General features: G+C 58.4%; 2 protein-coding genes across 7 annotated transcripts in view; both read right to left on the reverse strand.

Annotated features, from left to right (window-relative positions):
• Positions 1-320: 320 nt before the first annotated feature.
• On the reverse strand, positions 321-4966 carry Slc22a31 (solute carrier family 22 member 31). The gene is made up of 9 exons (XM_077793069.1): positions 4512-4966; positions 3252-3355; positions 3010-3164; positions 2632-2800; positions 2263-2408; positions 2055-2163; positions 1753-1967; positions 1034-1145; positions 321-694 (listed from the first exon to the last, which is right to left on the reverse strand). The coding sequence occupies exons 1-9, from the start codon at positions 4899-4901 to the stop codon at positions 415-417; spliced, it is 1680 nt and encodes a 559-aa protein (XP_077649195.1). The 5' UTR covers positions 4902-4966; the 3' UTR covers positions 321-414.
• Positions 4967-12180: 7214 nt separating this feature from the next.
• Positions 12181-16323, reverse strand: part of Ankrd11 (ankyrin repeat domain 11) — a 153586-nt gene continuing 149443 nt past the window's right edge. For all 6 annotated transcript variants that reach the window (XM_026401887.2, XM_077793247.1, XM_026401886.2 and 3 more), the window contains 4 exons: positions 16215-16313; positions 16004-16147; positions 14249-14341; positions 12181-13120 (listed from right to left, as the gene is read on the reverse strand). In XM_026401887.2, coding sequence (XP_026257672.2) covers positions 12935-13120; positions 14249-14341; positions 16004-16147; positions 16215-16313 — 522 coding nt within the window. In that variant the 3' untranslated portion in view covers positions 12181-12934. The remainder of the gene's footprint in view (positions 13121-14248; positions 14342-16003; positions 16148-16214; positions 16314-16323) is intronic.

Genomic DNA, 16323 nt, shown 5'->3' on the forward strand with positions numbered 1-16323 from the left:
CTGCCAGGCAGGCTGTGCCTGGCAGGAAGCCACAGCCTGGGGCAGGGGAGGTGGGAGGCCTGACCTGCTCTGGCCGTCCTGGTGAGGCCAGAGTGTGTGCCATGTGGGTCAAGGCACCAGGCCAGCCCTGCCCACCTGGTGGATGCCACAACTCCATGGCTGCCTCTGTCCTGCCCATCTGGTGGCATGGCCACGGAAGAGACGGAAGCCAGCCCCCCAGACCAAGAGGCCCGTCCAGGGCCCCTTCCTGCTGTGTCCACCGCCTCCCTGCCCGCACTGACTGGCGGTCTTGGTGGGATGTGTCTGCCTCGCTGTGGCAGCTCTGGTCAGCCCTTGGGGGTGTTCAGCTGTGGCCCTTGTCCTGGCTCACAGGGCCCCCCCAGCAACAGTAGTGCTGCTGGGCGGTGTGGCTGCTCATCCCGAAGGGGAGGGCAGCAGCAGAGGCAGGTGGTCCTGAGGTGGACACCCACGCAGGAGCGGGGAGCGATGTAGGTGGTCAGCATCTTCCAGCGACTGGGGCAGCTCCCGGCCATAGGTCTCAGGCAGCAGCAGGACACAGAGCAGGACGAGGATGGCCAGGGAGGTGAAGACCACGTCTTGTAGGAAGAAGCCGTGCCGGCCACGAATGTCAGTGAGCGGGGCAGCAGCCCGGCCCAGGAACCCGGCGCCCAGCACCAGGCCTAGCCCGGCTCCCCTGTGGGAGAGAGCATGGTGGGGTGCAGCTGGGTCCCCACCACTCCCAGGGGCAGGGAGTGGTGTGGCCCTCCCAGAGCCGGAGGCGTGGCTCCAGGAAAGCAGACGTGACCAACTCTTCTCCTCTGCCCGGGAACAGTTTCTCTTCTCCCCTGATGTCTGCCACCCTCGAAGGCTCCTCACCCCACACCTCCTTCCTAAGCTGTGCCCAAGTCCTCCTGTGGATGGCCCCGGTCATCCAGGAGGGCAGCGCTCAATGGCCCTACTCAGGTGCAGGATGGCGGGGCACAGGCCTCTGTCCAGCTGACCCTTCCTCGTTGCTGGCCAGCTCTGCACTCACCTGATCACAGTGGGGAAGGCCTCTGCTGCAAACAGAACACTGAGCGCCGACACAGCCTGGGAGGCCAGGAGCCCCAGGACAGAAAGGGACAGTGTGGTCCAGCCTGGCAGGTCTGGGGACAAAGGGCAAGGTCCTCAGGGGCTCTCCCCCAGGCCTTCTGACCCGATGCCTCAGGGCCCCTCCGTCCCCGATGCCCCCCCTCACTGGGGCATATGGGGGTCCAGTCCCTTACGCCCTCCCGTGCAGACAGCTTGGATTCTAGAGAGTCTTGCCAGAAACACAGCTCAGGGACTGTCCACCTGTAGCCTCTCTGCTCATGCTACTTCCTTTGCAATTTGAGAACTGTCCCCAAAGTCTGAACTATTTCCTTTCTGTGCTAGATGAGATGGCCCTGGGGAGAGGATTCTCCCATGCCAGCCCCAACCAGCCTTGGCTGCTCGAGGCTGGCAGAGCCTACTAGGCCTGACCTCTGAACTTTCACCTACACTGTGTCGGGCACAGGTGGCCAGGCCCAGGCAGGACAGCAGTAGTTGGCTGTCATGAGGGATCTTCTTGGTCCCTTCACTTTTTCAGGCCTTGATTTCCCCTGGTCTACGTGGGGGATGGAGGGAATAGGAAAGTAGGAGCTCGGTGCCTCTCCCCGTGGGCACCACGACCAGGACAGACCTTTGGCCCACACCCAGTGACCCCTATGTGGCCTGCTTGGGCCCCAAGCTCACACTGAGCCCCAGCAAGGAGTAGCAGGGATGCCAGGCCTGCAGCCATGGTGCCCAGCAGCAGGACAGGGCGACGTCCACAGCGATCTGCCGTCAGGAATAGCAGTACGGTGGCTGCAGCCTCCAGGCCAGCTTCCAGGAAATAGGGCAGGTAGAAGGTGCGCTCGCCTGGGGCCAGGCTGCGGAGGAAGCCGGCCCTGATGCCCCCACCGATCAGCCTGGAAGGAAGCAGAGCTGTATCCACCAAACACCCTCCCCCGGGGTGGCTGCAAACCCTGGCCCACCCCGGGCCTGCTCCTCCTCACGAACTGAATCCCAGGATGAGCCCGTTCCTCCAGGTGACACGGGTGTGCAGGAGGCCCAGGATGGAGTGGTACTGGGGCTGCGGGTTGCCTGCGGACAGCGCGGCTAGCTCTAGGCCAGGGAGAGGAGGGAGCAGGTGAGAGGGGCAGGGGCCTCCCAGGCCCTCCCTCCTCTAGCCCCTGCCTCGCCACTCCCTGGCTAGTGCGTTACCTGTAGCCAGGGAGCTCTCCTCTGAGGAGCTGTCATCAGGGTCCAGGCCGCTGGCTTCTGCAAAGTGCCACAGAATCCTGCCTGCTTGGGTCACCTGCCCCGTGGCCAGAAGCCAGCAGGGAGACTCAGGGAACAGAGCTGGGAACCTGCAGGGTTGTCAAGGAGGCCTGTGGCCTGCTCACCTCTTCCATGATGGAGCAGCAAAGCCCGTGCCCTCCCTGGACCGAAAGGGGTTGGGACATGGATGTGGCTTGTGGGGACATGGATGTCACCCTGTGCTGTGGCCAAGTAGCAGGTGTAGAATAGAAGTACAGAGAAGGTATCTACTGGCCCCCAGGGTGGCCCCTGTCCGACCCCTGTAGTACTCACCCCCAAAAGAGCAGCAAGAATCCAGTCACCAGGGCGTTCAGGCCCTGCAGAAGGCGCCAATCCTGCACCAGCATGGCCAGCCCAGGCAGCAGCAGGGTGCCCACCACTGAGAAGAGGCCAGCTCCCATGGAGAAGGCCAGGCGGTGCGGAGGGTCACACAGCTCCAGGCCTAGGCAGACAAAGATGGCTGAGGCCAAAGCTTCTTGGAGTACTGCTGTCTGGAGCTGGATTTGGGGGCCGCCTGTCACCAGCCCGAGTTGGGGGCCCTGGAACAAACACCAGTGGCCACTGCCTTCCTGGGGAGGGTCCTCAGTGAGTGCCAGAGTGGTTCCCGTGCTGGCCACTACCCCTTCCCAGGCAGCCCCTCACACTACTCACGAGCTACATAAAGGGCAAGGAAGGCCCCTGCCAAGGTGCCCCCGTGGAGAAACCTCAGGGCCAGGAGGGTCTGGAAACTGGCAGCCAGGGCTTCACCGGCCCCTAGGACTGTGGCCAGCACCAGGGAGACCACAAAAACAGCCCGGCGGCCAAACCTGGTGGGCAGGGGGACACATGCTGGTGTGGGTCAGGGTGCACCTTAAAGGCTGGGAGCTAAGGGCAGAGGAAGGGCAGGGTCTCACCTGTCACACCCTGCACCCAGAAGGACACAGCCTAGCAGCCCGCCCAGGAAGTGGCACGTCTGCTCCAGCGGCACCTTCCAGCTATCTTCACACACCAGGTCCCACTGTGGGGAACACCAGCCATGGTGGACCAGCCCAGGACTCTCCCTTGCTGGGGTACAAGATGCAGGGAGCCCCAGAACCCTGTCTGGGGACACGAGAGGGCAAGGAACTTGGAAATGAAACAGCAGCTTTTTTGACTCTGGTGGTCTTTGCCTAGAATTGGAACAACCTCTGATTTGAGCCCTCGATGGCAATGCCTTGGGGTCCCCAAGATTCTACATGCAGCCTCAAGTCTGCTGTGGGGGGATCTTCCTGCCCTAAGGTTCTGCTTTTCTCAGAAGCGCCGTCCACCCTCCCCCACGACTGGCCCTGCCAGCCCTTCAGGGTCCCAGGCCCGGGCTTCAGCTCTGAAACGGGCTCCATGTACGTCCTGCCCACCCTTCTGCCCTCGCCCTGCCCAGCTCTCAAGAGCAACTCGGTCGGGTGGAGAGTGCTCAAGGCTTTTCCTTGCCGGCAGCCAAGGGCCCTTGACCCGCTGGGCAGGCCGCCTCCCCTTTCCTCATTCCTGCCTCTTCTCCCCAGGCTGAAACAGTCCTGCGGGTCCTGCTAGGCCGTTTTTATTTTAAAACCCGACCCTTCTGAAGGTGAGGGGCATGGCTCCATCAGGAGCCAGCAGGAGGGACGCTGGGAGGCGGGGAGCAGAACCCCACCAGTTTCAGGGACCCAGGCAGGCCCTCAGAGATGTGGCCACTGTTCCCTCCCACTGACGCCACTGCTCCGGGTGAAGAGGGCTGCCGAGGGGGAGGCAGGCTAGTGGGAAGGGTGCAGAACCCTGAGCCCACGCGCAGATTTCCCTCTGAAATGAAACTGACAGCCATTCCCTCCATTCAAAACCGCCTGTTCTGGAAACGCAGTCCCAGCACCTACCTGGCCCAAAGCCATTAGTTGCTCAAAACGAACCTGGAACTTTGAATTCCAGGCCCTGCTTACCACCCACGCCCACCTGCTTCACCTCCAGCCTAAATTCTCCTGCCTGCAGCCCACCCATAGTGGTGGCCAAGAGTCCTGGTGTACCTGCTGCACCCGCATGGCGGGAGGGGGCGGGAGGGGGCTGGAGGGCCCCCAGTGAGAACCCCGGCAAAGGCACAGGGAGGGACCCCCAAACCACCCACGTCCCTGCCTCGCTCGTTCCTGGGCAGACCCCTCGGGCGGGCGCACCTGGGTAACCGGGCTGTGCATCAGGCCAGCGGCGGGGAGCGTATAGAGCCAGCCGCGCGTGCAGGACCGCGTGCCGTTTGGCGCGAGCGCGGAGCTCGGGCGGGCGCCGGCCACCGGGTAGCGCAGGAGCAGGCACGGGCTCAGGGCGCGCGCGGGACCCAGGCGCGGCACGCTGGCTTCGAGCAGCGCCGGCCCGCGCAGGGCACGCAGTGAGGGCGGTAGTAGCGCGGGGTCTGGACGGCAGTGGTGCGCTGGCCGCGCGGTGAGCAGCGGCTCCGAGCTCAGCGCCAGCCCCAGTGCCACGCAGGGCAGCCACGAGGCGGCGGCCAGCAGGCGCCGAGTCCGGCCGAAGCCTCCTGCCGCGCACAGCACCCGCGCCTCGCGATCCATGCGTCCTTGGCCGCCGCGCTCTGGCTCCAAGCCGGGGACTGGACCCAGAGAGTCGGAAGCCTGGGAGGCGCAGGGCCTCCGGGGAGGAGCGCGCGGGGCGGGGTCGCGATGGGCGGAGGCAGGGGCGGGGCCTCCGGGGAGGAGCCCGCGGGGCGGGGCTGCGGTGGGCGGAGACCCGGGGCGGGACCTGGAGCCACTCGCGGGCGGAGCCAGCTCCAGGGTCCTGCTGGGGGCGTGGCCGGCGGGCGCTCCGGTGTGAGCCAGCGCACAGGTGCGCTGGGCCGGTGGGCGTTCGGACGCCGGCTCCCGCTGAGGTTCCGGGGACCTGCCTGGCGACCAGTGAGCCCGAAAGACCTGGAAGCCGAGGGCGATGTGTGCCGGTAGGCTGTGCGCCGTCCACTACGTCTTGGCAGAGTCACTCGTACCTGGGGTAGCGCTGGGCGCCGTGGATGCTGCCGCTCCAGGAACCAGGTAGGGCTTCTTTTTGTTTTTTTGATCTGTAGGTGGACACAATACCTTTACTTTATTTTTGTGTGCTGCTGGGGATCGAACCCAGGGCCTCGCATGTGCTAGAGAGTGCTCCACCGCTGAGCCCCAGCCCCACGGCCCCCCCCCCACCCGCTTCTTTATTCTTAGCTCTGGTTTTTCTCAGCAGTGTTTTCTCAACAGTAGATCACAAACTAGTAAAATCTGTTGAATTTTTTTCAAGTTTGTTTTCTTTTGCTTTGTGAACGGGCTCTGTGTTTTCATAAAAATTCACAATTGGCTTTTTTTTTTTGGTACAGGAGATTGAACTCAGGGGCACTCACTCTACCACTGAGCCCCCACAGCCCTATTTTGTATTTTATTAGAGACAGGGTCTCACCGAGTTGCTTAGTGCCTTGCTGTTGCTGAGGCTGGCTTTGAACTGCTGAACTCCTTCTCAGGGCCACCACACCTGGCTTCATAATTGGCATTTTAGCATTTAAAAGAAGGACATTAGTTCCCCCCCCCCTTGTGGTGCTGGGGTTTGAACCAGGGTCCTGTGCATGGGAGGCAAGAACTCTACCAACTGAGCTATATCCCAGCTCTGATAGTAGCTTTTTAAAAGTCTGTGGGAGGAAGGGCTGAGGTTGTGGCTCAGAGGCAGAGTTCTTGCCTAGCATATGTGAGGTGTACTGGGTTGGATCCTCAGCACCACATAAATAAATAAATATATTTTTTAAAAAAAGTCTGTTGGGGTGGAATTCACATAACAAAGTAAGCACCTTAAAGTGTACAGTTCTGGGATGGGTATGGGGTCCAGTTGGTTTGGTCCTCAGCATAGCAACAACAAAGTAAATCTAAACAACGAAGCAGGCAGTCAGTGTCATTTATTTATTTATTTATTTTAAAGAGAGAGAGAGAGAGAGAGAGAGAGAGAGAGAGAGAGAGAGATTTTTTTAAATATTTATTTTTTAGTTCTTGGTGGACACACATCTTTGTTTGTATGTGGTGCAGAGGATTGAACCCGGGCCGCACACATGCCAGGCGAGAGCGCCACCACTTGAGCCACGTCCCCAGCCCCCAATCAGTGTCATTTAGTCTTACAGTGTTATCCTGGGCTGTTAGACTCCCCCTCCGCCAGCCCCTGACAAGCGCCAGCTGCTCTGGATATTCCAGTAAATGCAGTCACAGGTCCCGTGGTCTTGTAGGTCTGGCTCCCCCCTCCCCCGGGGCGAGTCAGCACCGCAGTGTTTATGACTGGACATGCTCCACCTTTCCTTATCCGCCCCTGGCTGGTGGACTTGTGGGTTCTTTCCCTTCTGCGTGGCACCAGGTGGCCTGCTCAGCTCTGGTGGGCACACCCCTGGAGTAGGACTGCGGGGCATGTGGTGATTCTGTTCCAGCCTCTGTGGAGCCTTTTCCTTCTGTTTTGTTGTTTTAGAGCAGTCTTTAGTTTTTAAACTGATGGTGAAGTACACATAGCATAAAACTTACCATTTTAGCTACTGGTTTTTTTGGTATGGTACTGGGGATTGACCCCAGGGGCTTTCTATCTACCACTAAAGCTACATCTGCAGCCCTTTGGATTTTTTGAGACAGGGCAGAAATTGCCGTGTGAGGGAAACCCTCACCACCCCTCCCCGCTGCTGGTGATCCCCGCTCCCCTTCTGCGGTGCGCTTGCCTGTTCTGGGTGCTTTTCCAAGTGGACTCCTAAGTGTTGGGTCCGAGGCTCCCGCGGGTATGGTGCTGTTGGTCAGCAGCTCATCCTGTTTTGTGAACACCGTGTACTTGGAGCACCTGTTTGCTCGAGTGGAATTGCAGGAGTGGAATTGCTGGGTCTTCAGGGAGTGTGGTCAGCTGTTGGAAGGACCCTGGTTTTCACAGCAGCTGCCCTGTTTCCCACCCCAGCATCAGGACACTTCTGCCAGTGCTTTCCTTCCCGGATGTGTGGTGCATGTGTCCAGGTCAGTGGTGGGAGACGCAGTCACAATGTGCAGCCATTGCCAGGTCCACCTCTGCATCTTGTGAAATGGGAAGGGTTCCCTGTTAAGCAGCCGCTCCCCGTCTCCCTCCCTGGCCCTGGTGGCCACCGCTCCACTTCTGATTTGGAGGACTCCGTTTCTTCTATGTGGAACCAGCCAGGGTCAGTCTTTCTGTGACTGGCTTCTCCTAGCATAAAGTGCTCCAGGTTCACCCACAGAGTAGCATGTGTCAGAACTTATTTCCTTTATTTCCCTGTTAGCTGGGTGTGGTGGTGCTCACCTGTAATCCCAGCTACTTTGGAGGCTGAGACAGGAGGACCTTGAGTTCAAGGCCAGCCTGGGCAACACAGCAAGACCCATCTGAGAGAGAGAGAGAGAGAGAGAGAGAGAGAGAGAGAGAGAGAGAGAGAGAGAGAAAGAGAATTTGCTTTTTAAGGTGAAGGGATATTCTATGGCACAGCTAGGCCATGCTTGGCTCACTCACTGACCGGAGAGTGGACTCTGGTCACTTTCACATTTAGCTATGGTACTCAACTGCTGCTGGGAACATGGTCACAGATCTCTTCCAGACCTTCTTCCTGTGGGTCGCAGTGGCAGATGTCTCCAGAACCAGTGTCCCCAGAGGCTGAGGCAGATCTGAGGCCAGCCTGGGCACGTGGTGAGGGGCTGGGGAGGGATCGATCCCTAGGTTCAGTCCCCAGAACTGCAAAAGCCAGTAGAACTCCTCTTTCCAATTCCCATTGGCGTGTGGACTTCAGCTTTCCGAGGCCCCTCCACACCATCTTCTGAGCCGCTGAGCCACTTCCTGTTCCCACCCGCTGTGCCCAAGGGCTGCAGGCCACCACAGCCTCCCAGCATCATTGTGTGTCCTCGCAGAGAAGGCTGCTGGTGGGCAGAAGGTGCCTCGGGTGGTTCTGCGTTTCCAAATGTGGCGGCTGGCATCGTCCACCGTGCTTCTTGGCGTCTTGTGATTCTTGGAGGAGTGTTGACTCAGGATTCTTGCCCATTTCCAGATGGGATGGTCTGCTTGGTTACTGAGCTTTAGGGATTCTCTGGATATTAACCCCTTACCTCCCATTCTCAAGTTGCCTTTTGACTCTTGACAGGGTCTTTGTTTTGTGGTGCTGGGGATGGAGCCCAGGGCCTCCCACCTGCTACCAAGGGCTCCACCTAGCATGGGTACATTCTCAGCCCTTATTTGAGCCTTGCTAAATTGTTGAGGCTGGCCTTGAACTTGTGATCCTCTTGCCTGTCTCCTGAGTTGCTGGGATCTCAGCATGCACCACTGCACCTGGAAAATGTGAGTTTTGTTTTGTTGGTGCTGGGCCTGGAGCCAGAGCCTTTGCGTGCTAGGCAGGCCCTCTGCTCTCAGCCAGGTTATTTCTGTATGTGGAGTGAGACGGGGGTAACCTAGTCACGTGGCGTGTGGACCACCACCTCTCTGAGCACTGTTTGTGGAAACACGCGGGTACCTTCCTTAAAACCGGCTTCTGCGTGGTCTCCAGGTCTGTCCCCTGAGTGGGCACCCTCCTGGGGCCTCCCCTGCGGGGTTCTTTCTTTCTGCCCTAGCCAGGTGCAGAGTCTGGAAACTGAGGAGTGGGTGTCCCTGGGCTTTGTTTTCTTTTCCAAGACGGCTAGCTGGTTTATTTTGGGTACAGGGGATGGAAATATCTTCAGGCTATCTTTCAATTTATTTTTAAATTAAAAAAAAAGTTTTTGTCGATGGACCTTTATTTTATTCATTTATTTACATATAGTGCTGAGAATCGAACCCAGTGCCTCACACATGCTAGGGTGTACAATGCTTCTACTCCATTGGCTAACTTTATTCCTAATTATTTATTCTTTTGTTTATTTCCTAAATATCCTTTTCAGATTTTTAATTACTAATATGTAGAAATAGAACCGATTTTTCCTTTATTTCAAAATATATTTTTTAGTCGCAGATGGACATTATTTTTTTATGTGGTGCTGAGGATTGAACCCAGCGCCTCACCTGTGCTAGGCAAGCACTCTGCCACTGAGCTGCAAGCCCAGACCCGGTTTTTCCTTTTTTTTGATAGACATATTTTTATTTATTAAATTGTGATTCTGGGGATTGAAACCAGAGAGCTCTCTGGCTGAGCTGCACCCCTGCTGCACGTGTCTTTAACTTGGATGAAGTCTTGCTTCTTCTCTCATGGCTGGTGCCTTAGGTCACCAAACCCAAGGCCATCAAGGGGCCTCCCAGCTGTCTTGAGGGGTTTTACGGCCGTGAGGCCTGGGTCTGGATTAACTTTCTGCAGCACTCACTCTGGACAGGGCAGCTGGCTGCCTGCCTGGCTGCTGGCCCAGAAGCCACTGGCTGATCTGCTGGTCCCTGCTGCAGTCAGGACCCTCTCCCTTTTGCCTGGACAGTTCAGTCATGATGTGTCCACACACAGGTCTCTTCCTGTTGGCCCTGCTTCGTCTTGTCCATGAGCTTGGGTGCCCCCTTCTCCCTCCAGCACAGCCTCACGTCCCGCACACCCGTTGGCACCCAGCAGCCGAGTGGCTCCCTTCCTCACACTCCATCTCGGCCCACCTGCCTGGTCTGCCAATTCTCTCTTCTACCAAGTGAAATTCAGTGATTCCATTTTCCACCAGTGAAATTTCCGTCAGCTGCTTTTAAACTCCTCTCCATCTACTGGCTCTGTTTCTACAGGTCACTGTAATTCTTCAGACCTGGTTTCCGGTGTGCTCTGGACATCCACTTGCAGAAGCCGGTGTTGGGTCTCTGGTGGGCTCAGCGCCTGGGCTTCCTGGGGGTGCTGTCCTTGGACCACTGGGTTGAGAGCTAGACATTTTACATAGTCCAGGAGGCAACTCCCCCCAGGCTGGGTGTTTGGGGGCTGCTGCAGCGTGCAGCCAGCTGGCTTGGTGCTCAGCTAGTGGCCCTGGCCCAGTATGTCCTCGGTCGGTGCTTCTTGGCGCTCTGGTAGGTCACTGCTGTGCCTCAGCCTTGATCTTGCACCAGGCCTGACGCTCAGGTGAAGAGCTGGAATGTGCTCAGCTGCCCTGGGTGTGCACAGGCCTGCACGTGGACATGGACTTCTCTAGCCCCCGGCACGCGGAGATTGTGTCCCCAGGGGTCTCTCCTCTCCCCCAGGCAGCTGTGATATGAACAGTCACTGCTGTCTGCTTCTGTGGAGGAAGGCGTTCCCCCTCCCCAGGAGTAGATTCCAAGCCAGTCTAGTCACACCAGGCCCCGTGGCTTTCCACGGAGCCGTCAGGCACATCGAGTCACAGCAGTGGCCCTGTGCACAGGCAGCCCTTGGCTCCAGGCCACTGGTTCCCAAGGTGTCACCAGTGAGAGAGGTGCAGGGCAGGCTGGAAAGGTCAGCACACCCTGAGGCTTGGCCTTGGGTCTCCCACATGCTGACGGTGGTCTCAGCAGCCTAACCCACTGCGAGTGTGGAGAAGGGATTTCCACCAGCACTTGCTCTACTGCCCTGGAGGCCCTGTCTGATTTCCTGTCAGCAGACAGACCTGCTTGATCTTTGGAGGCGCTGGTCTGACAGGGCACCACCTTACCAGGTTGTGTGACTGTCACTCACTCACCACCCGTTCTGGGGGCACTCTGGGAGGTTAAGTGGCTCTGACTGCCACTGTAGTTTTGCACCCCACCTGCTTTTCAGCATCTCTGGAGAAATCTCTTCCATCCCTTATTAAAACAAATAAACCAACTTCAAATACCCACTGGTCAATGGCAGGTCAAGGACAGGATGGTGCCAGTGCCCCGGGGGCCTCTGCTCAGGCTACCTTTCCCCATTTCAACCTCACGGAACTGGAGTCACGCCACACAGTACTTTGTGGAGACCAGCAGTTCTGTCCCCAGAACACAGTGGGCAGTGCCTGCAGGCCTTGCTGACTGTCCTGCCTGTGGGGAGGGCCCAGTGGCATAAGCAGCGAAGGCCAGGTGCAGCAGGGCTGGGGCTGAGCAAGCCATGCAGGTGACCATCAGTAGCTCCAGGTGTCTGTGGCAACATGCTGCCCAGGGGCTTCCTCCTCTGGGCCCCTCCTCCCTGGGGGAGGAAGTGGGGTGGGAGGCAGCTGTCCCACCCGCAGGGGACCCTTTCTCCTGCCGAGTCACACATGGGCCAGCCCTGCCTCAGGAACCACCTCCGTAAAAAGAAAACTATTGGCTTTTCCAACCCCTCACCTACTCCAGGCTGCCGATGAGCCAATGGCTCTTCTCGTTCCTTCCTGTCTGAGCCTAAGCCCCAACGCTGGCAGGGTGCTGTCTGTCCTGAGAGGACCCTGTGCCACAGGATGCCCTGCAGCACCAGCTGGCTGGCTGGCAGGTGAGGGATCCCGTGGCCTGTGGGGTGATGGCTCACCCAGCTCAGCTCACAGGACACAGGGACTCCTCCTCGCTCCCTTGGGGGGCCCTTCCTGTAGCTCCCCCTACTGAGGCAGGTAGCAGAGGAGCCACTGCCTGCAGGGGCCCACAGGTCAGGGATGAATGGCCTGTTGGCCCCTCCCAACAGCAGGATCACCATTTCTGCTCGGGAAAAACACGAGGTGGAGGGCCCACCCTCTGACCAATGTCGGCATCTCCCAGTGGGGCTCCAGCTGCCCGGTCATGGGAAAAGACCCTGCGCGGGCTCAGGTGGTGGCGAGAGCCCAGCTGTCTTCAGCTGAGGGGACAGGGAGGCCTCTCCAAGGCCATGGTCCTATAATGGTGGGATGGGGTGGCGGGAGGAGCGGGAGCCCCGGGGGATGCGTTTCCAGGTGAAGCGACCTCCCCAGCAACCACACACAGAGGCGAAGCATTTTAATTAATTTATTTATTTCTTTACACATAACTGAAAGTGATGTTACAGTACATAAGTTATTTACAACTGTGCAGTAATGTGTTGCAAAATAAATTATCTAGAAGGCAGCAAAAGTACATTGTGAATGTATATAAAACTGTACAGCGTTCGTTCGCGGATACTCTCTATAGGATTATTGGCTCTGTAGTGTTTCAAGTTACGTTCTCAGAAAGAGAAACAAAATGCCCAAGATTAAAGGAAAAAAATATACAAACCACGTGGATTTGACTCCATTAAAAACACTATTGGAGAGTCCTGGCTGAGTCCGTCTGTGGCCGGCAGGTGGCCCTCGCCTGGCACCAGCGACCTCAGTGTCCCAGCCTGTCCTGAGGACCGTGGCGGGCGGACACTCCTGCCCCCGACCAGAGGTCACTGTTGTGCGAGGTGGACGCCTCAGTCGTTTCCTTTAGTTGATCAGAGGGGAGCAGGGACTTCAAAAGCGCACTCTCCTGCTCCTCGGGTGCCTGCGGCTGGCTGGGAGGGACCCAGGTGCCCCTCTGGATGGGCCATGGTCTCCTCCTCCTGCTGGGCCAACGAGGCACTGCAGCGTGGGGGCCCGTTCTCCCTGCCACCGCTGGTAAAGACTCTGGTCTCCTGGCCTCCGGGCTGGTCTGGCAGGCGAGGCGTGTGGCCAGGTGCAGTCTCTGGGCTCCTCCCACCTGGCCGGCACGGTGCCCTCCTGCACCGCGGGCACTTCAGCAGCACTGGTGACTACGGCCCTTGCCGGTGTCCTGCGACTTTCCCCTGGTGTCACGCTGGCAGCAGCACAAAGTCATCGTTGACATCGACCATGGGCACGTAGAAAGAGGGCACCTCGTTCACACACAGCGACTTGTGCCCTGCGGGGTCCAGCTCCTGTGCCTTCAGCTGCCACTCCATCCTCTGCACGGCATTGAGGGCTGCGGCCTCGTGCTGCTGCCGCATCAGGAGGCAGGTCTGCAGGACACACACGGGTGAGGGTCCCAGATGCCACCCGCGGCCCTGGCTGCCTCTGTAGGGCAAGATGCACAGCAGGCTGCGGCCTGGACCTGACTGCCCATGGCCCACTGCCCTGGCATGACACAGACCTTTCTGTAACTAGCCACGGTGCTGCTCATCGGGAAGACGGCCCCTCAGGATGGTCTGTGCCCCTGACTGCCCTGCGTCTACCACCCCGCCCCACGGCTGTGCTGCACTGGGGGTCTGCTAGGGCTTGAGAGCCACCACAGCAGCCCCTGAGGACTGGACAAGGCTGTGGCTGCAACATTCTTTATTTAAAATATTTTTTAGTTGTTGATGGACCTTTATTTTATTTATTTGTGTGAGATGCTGAGAATCAAACCCAGAGCCTCCTGCATGCTAGGCAAGCGCTCTGCCACTGAGCCACAGCCCAGCCCAGCCCCCCACTTCATCTTTCTAGTGCCCCAAGTTCCTCCTCTGCCTTCACAGCCCAAACTGAGCTACTGCCCAAGTGCACGTGCGGGCGGGGACCTGCAGGGCCACCCTGGCGCCTTTTGGGCTGTCAGTTGCTGGACTTAGGGTGGACCACACCAGCTGACGCTCCCAGAACCTGCAGGGAGACGGCAGCAGCCCCAGCCCCTTGCGTTCTTCTAAAGGTCATGTCATTTTTGGTTGTGAGACTAATGGCTGCACTGAACATCTTCTCACCAAGTTTGGCCATTTTATCTCCCTTCTCTCGGGCTACCTCCTTTAGATTCTTTTTTCCCAGTCTACTTTTCTTGCAAAAGTCTGCATTAATAAAGTGGTGTGGAAATGCGCAAAGCCTAATTCTCTTTCAGGTAGGGTCTCCCTGGGTCTTCTGTCAGCTGAGAGGACACAGGCAGAGAGGGTGCCGCAGCCCCCCACCCCACCCCCAGGCTGTGTAAACCACAGTGGCCTGTTGTGACTGTGCCTCCCACTGAGCCAGGTGATGGCTGGGCCCCAGGGCAGCTGAAACTGTAAAACTGGCAAGTCACATGGCTGCTAGTAGTGGCATGCTGGTGGTGGTGGTGGTGGTGGTGGTGGGGGGGCGGGCAGGGCTGGCAAGGCATGCATGGTGTCCAGCCACTGGCCTGTGGCACCCACCTTCATGCGGTCGTACTTGTCATCCACATCCTGTAGCCAGGAGATGAACTGGCGGGCATTGAAGCGATCTCGTACGGACTTGTTCTCGTCGCCCTGTCAATCAAACGAGGTGTGTCTGGAGGAAGAGGGCTGGGGAGGTGACCAGCAGAGGTGTGGTCACCTCAGGAGGTTACCCTGGTCCAGGGCTAAGGGGATGACCCCCCAGCCCCCATCTTCCCTGGAGAGGCTGTTCCTGGGCATCAGCGGCCCCCAGCAGCCACTCGGGACCTGCCCTAGCACAGCAGTGCTGACGGGGCTGCGCCTCAGTGGGGCTTTCCAGTGGGGTGCTTCGTGTCCTGGGTGGGATGGAGTAAGGTCCCTCGACCCTAGTCTCCATTCCAGAGGCTCCAACAGATGGCACAGGGATCACACGAAGCTGCTGGTGTTGCCTAGGCAACCTCCCCACTTTCCAGAAACGCATCTCCCTTCTCTGAGGTGGGAGCTGCAGGCCCTGGGCAGCCTGGTTCTGCCCTCCCCACTGGCTTCCATATCCTGTGGTCCTGACCGCTTCCTCCTCACCCATAGCCCCACTTTCACCCCAACAAATGGGTCTGCACTTATGGACCAGGCACAGGCACCCTTGGGAAGGAGGTGCCCAGCCTCCCTTGCATACCCTGGAAAGAACATGCCAAAGGCTCTCAGAACAGAAGGCCGGTGGCCTCTGTGCACCTCGTGCCCAGACTGTCAGCAAGGTACTGCAGAAGAGGCCTCAGCCTGACCATCAGTCTTTTAGGCTGGGGCTGTGGTTCAGTGGTGGAGCGCTTGCCTAGCATGTGTGAGGCACTGGGTTCTATTCTCGGCACCACATAAAATAAACACATAAAGGTAGTATGTTTATCCATACTAATTAAAAAAAAAAAAAAGAGAGAGAGAGAACATTTTTTCCTTTGGACCTTCAAAAGAGACCCAGGAAATTACTTAGTGGTTTTTTCTTTTTGATGCAAAGAGCAAAACTTCCAAATAGTCACAAAACACTCCTTTAGTCCCCAGCTAACCTCTGCTTTACAACTTCTTGACAAACTGCTTTGCTTTAAAGAAAACCTGTGTGTAACATAAATGGGAAAGCATCTACGTCTCAGGGTAGGGGAGCCTTAACACACTAGGAACGTTTTAACTGGAGCCCACCAAGGCTCTACTGCGAAACCTCCGGGGCCCGTGGGACCCAGGGCATCCGTCTAGAGGTCCCAGCATAAAGCCATGGACACGGAAAGGTCAAGACACTGGAAACGCTCCCCAGGGCTGGGAGTCCCCAGGTGAGCTCTGGAGTATTGCCACGCAGTCAGTGACAGGCCACGGGCTGGAAGCCAGCACTCAAAGTGGGTGTGGGAGGCAAGGCAGTCCTGGGTCATGCAGCTCCAGCCTGCCCCAGGCCCAGCCAAGCACTGCTCACAGCAGGGGAAGGGCTTGCTGGCACAGCCTGGGCTGCACAGGTCCAGCTGCTTCTCAGCTGCAGGCTGAGCTGAGGTTCAGATGGGAAACCCCGACCCGCTGGGGCCTTCGATGGGGAGGGCAGCGGCTCACCCTGGCTTCGCAAGTGTCCCAGGGGAAGTTTAGGACTCAGAGCTGCACACTGGCTGAGGCCCTGTCCAGCAGTCTGGGGACACCTGGGTCCCAGTGTGCCAACTACGGGAAGCTGGGGCAGTCCTGATCTAAGCATAGCACTTGGATTCGTGCTTGCTCTGCTGCCTGGCGTGTGAGGCCTGCCGGCTCACCCACCTGGCTCTCCAGAGGCATGTTGTAGACCTCAGAGTCCAGCAGCATCGTGCAGGCACTGAAAGGCACTGCCTGGTTGGCGATGGTCCTGGCCGCCCGGCAATGCACCCGCAGGATCTCCTGCTCACACGACACGATCAGCTTCTCCTGCGAGGGGGAGGAGGGGTGAGCGCAGGCCCCCAGCAGTGGCCCCCATGCCTGGACCTCCTCTTACCCGCTCGATGCTGTGCTGTAGACGCAGCTTTCCCCGCACCGTCTCCTGCTGCTTGAACAGCTCCTTCAGGGGCTCCGCCAGGGAAGGGGGGGGTGCAATCTGCATGCAC

Source organism: Urocitellus parryii, chromosome 15, assembly GCF_045843805.1.
Source record: "Urocitellus parryii isolate mUroPar1 chromosome 15, mUroPar1.hap1, whole genome shotgun sequence".
In the NCBI taxonomy this organism is placed as follows: Eukaryota; Metazoa; Chordata; class Mammalia; order Rodentia; family Sciuridae; genus Urocitellus; species Urocitellus parryii.

Coding starts and splice junctions, on each gene's coding strand:
- Slc22a31 (XM_077793069.1), bottom strand. CDS start 4,901: ATGGATCGCGAGGCGCGGGTGCTGTGCGCGGCAGGAGGCTTCGGCCGG. Junction 3,356..4,511: donor TGCACAGCCCGGTTACCCAG/GTGCGCCCGCCC, acceptor TGTTCCCCACAG/TGGGACCTGGTGTGTGAAGA. Junction 2,801..3,009: donor CCTTGCCCTTTATGTAGCTC/GTGAGTAGTGTG, acceptor TTGTCTGCCTAG/GCCTGGAGCTGTGTGACCCT.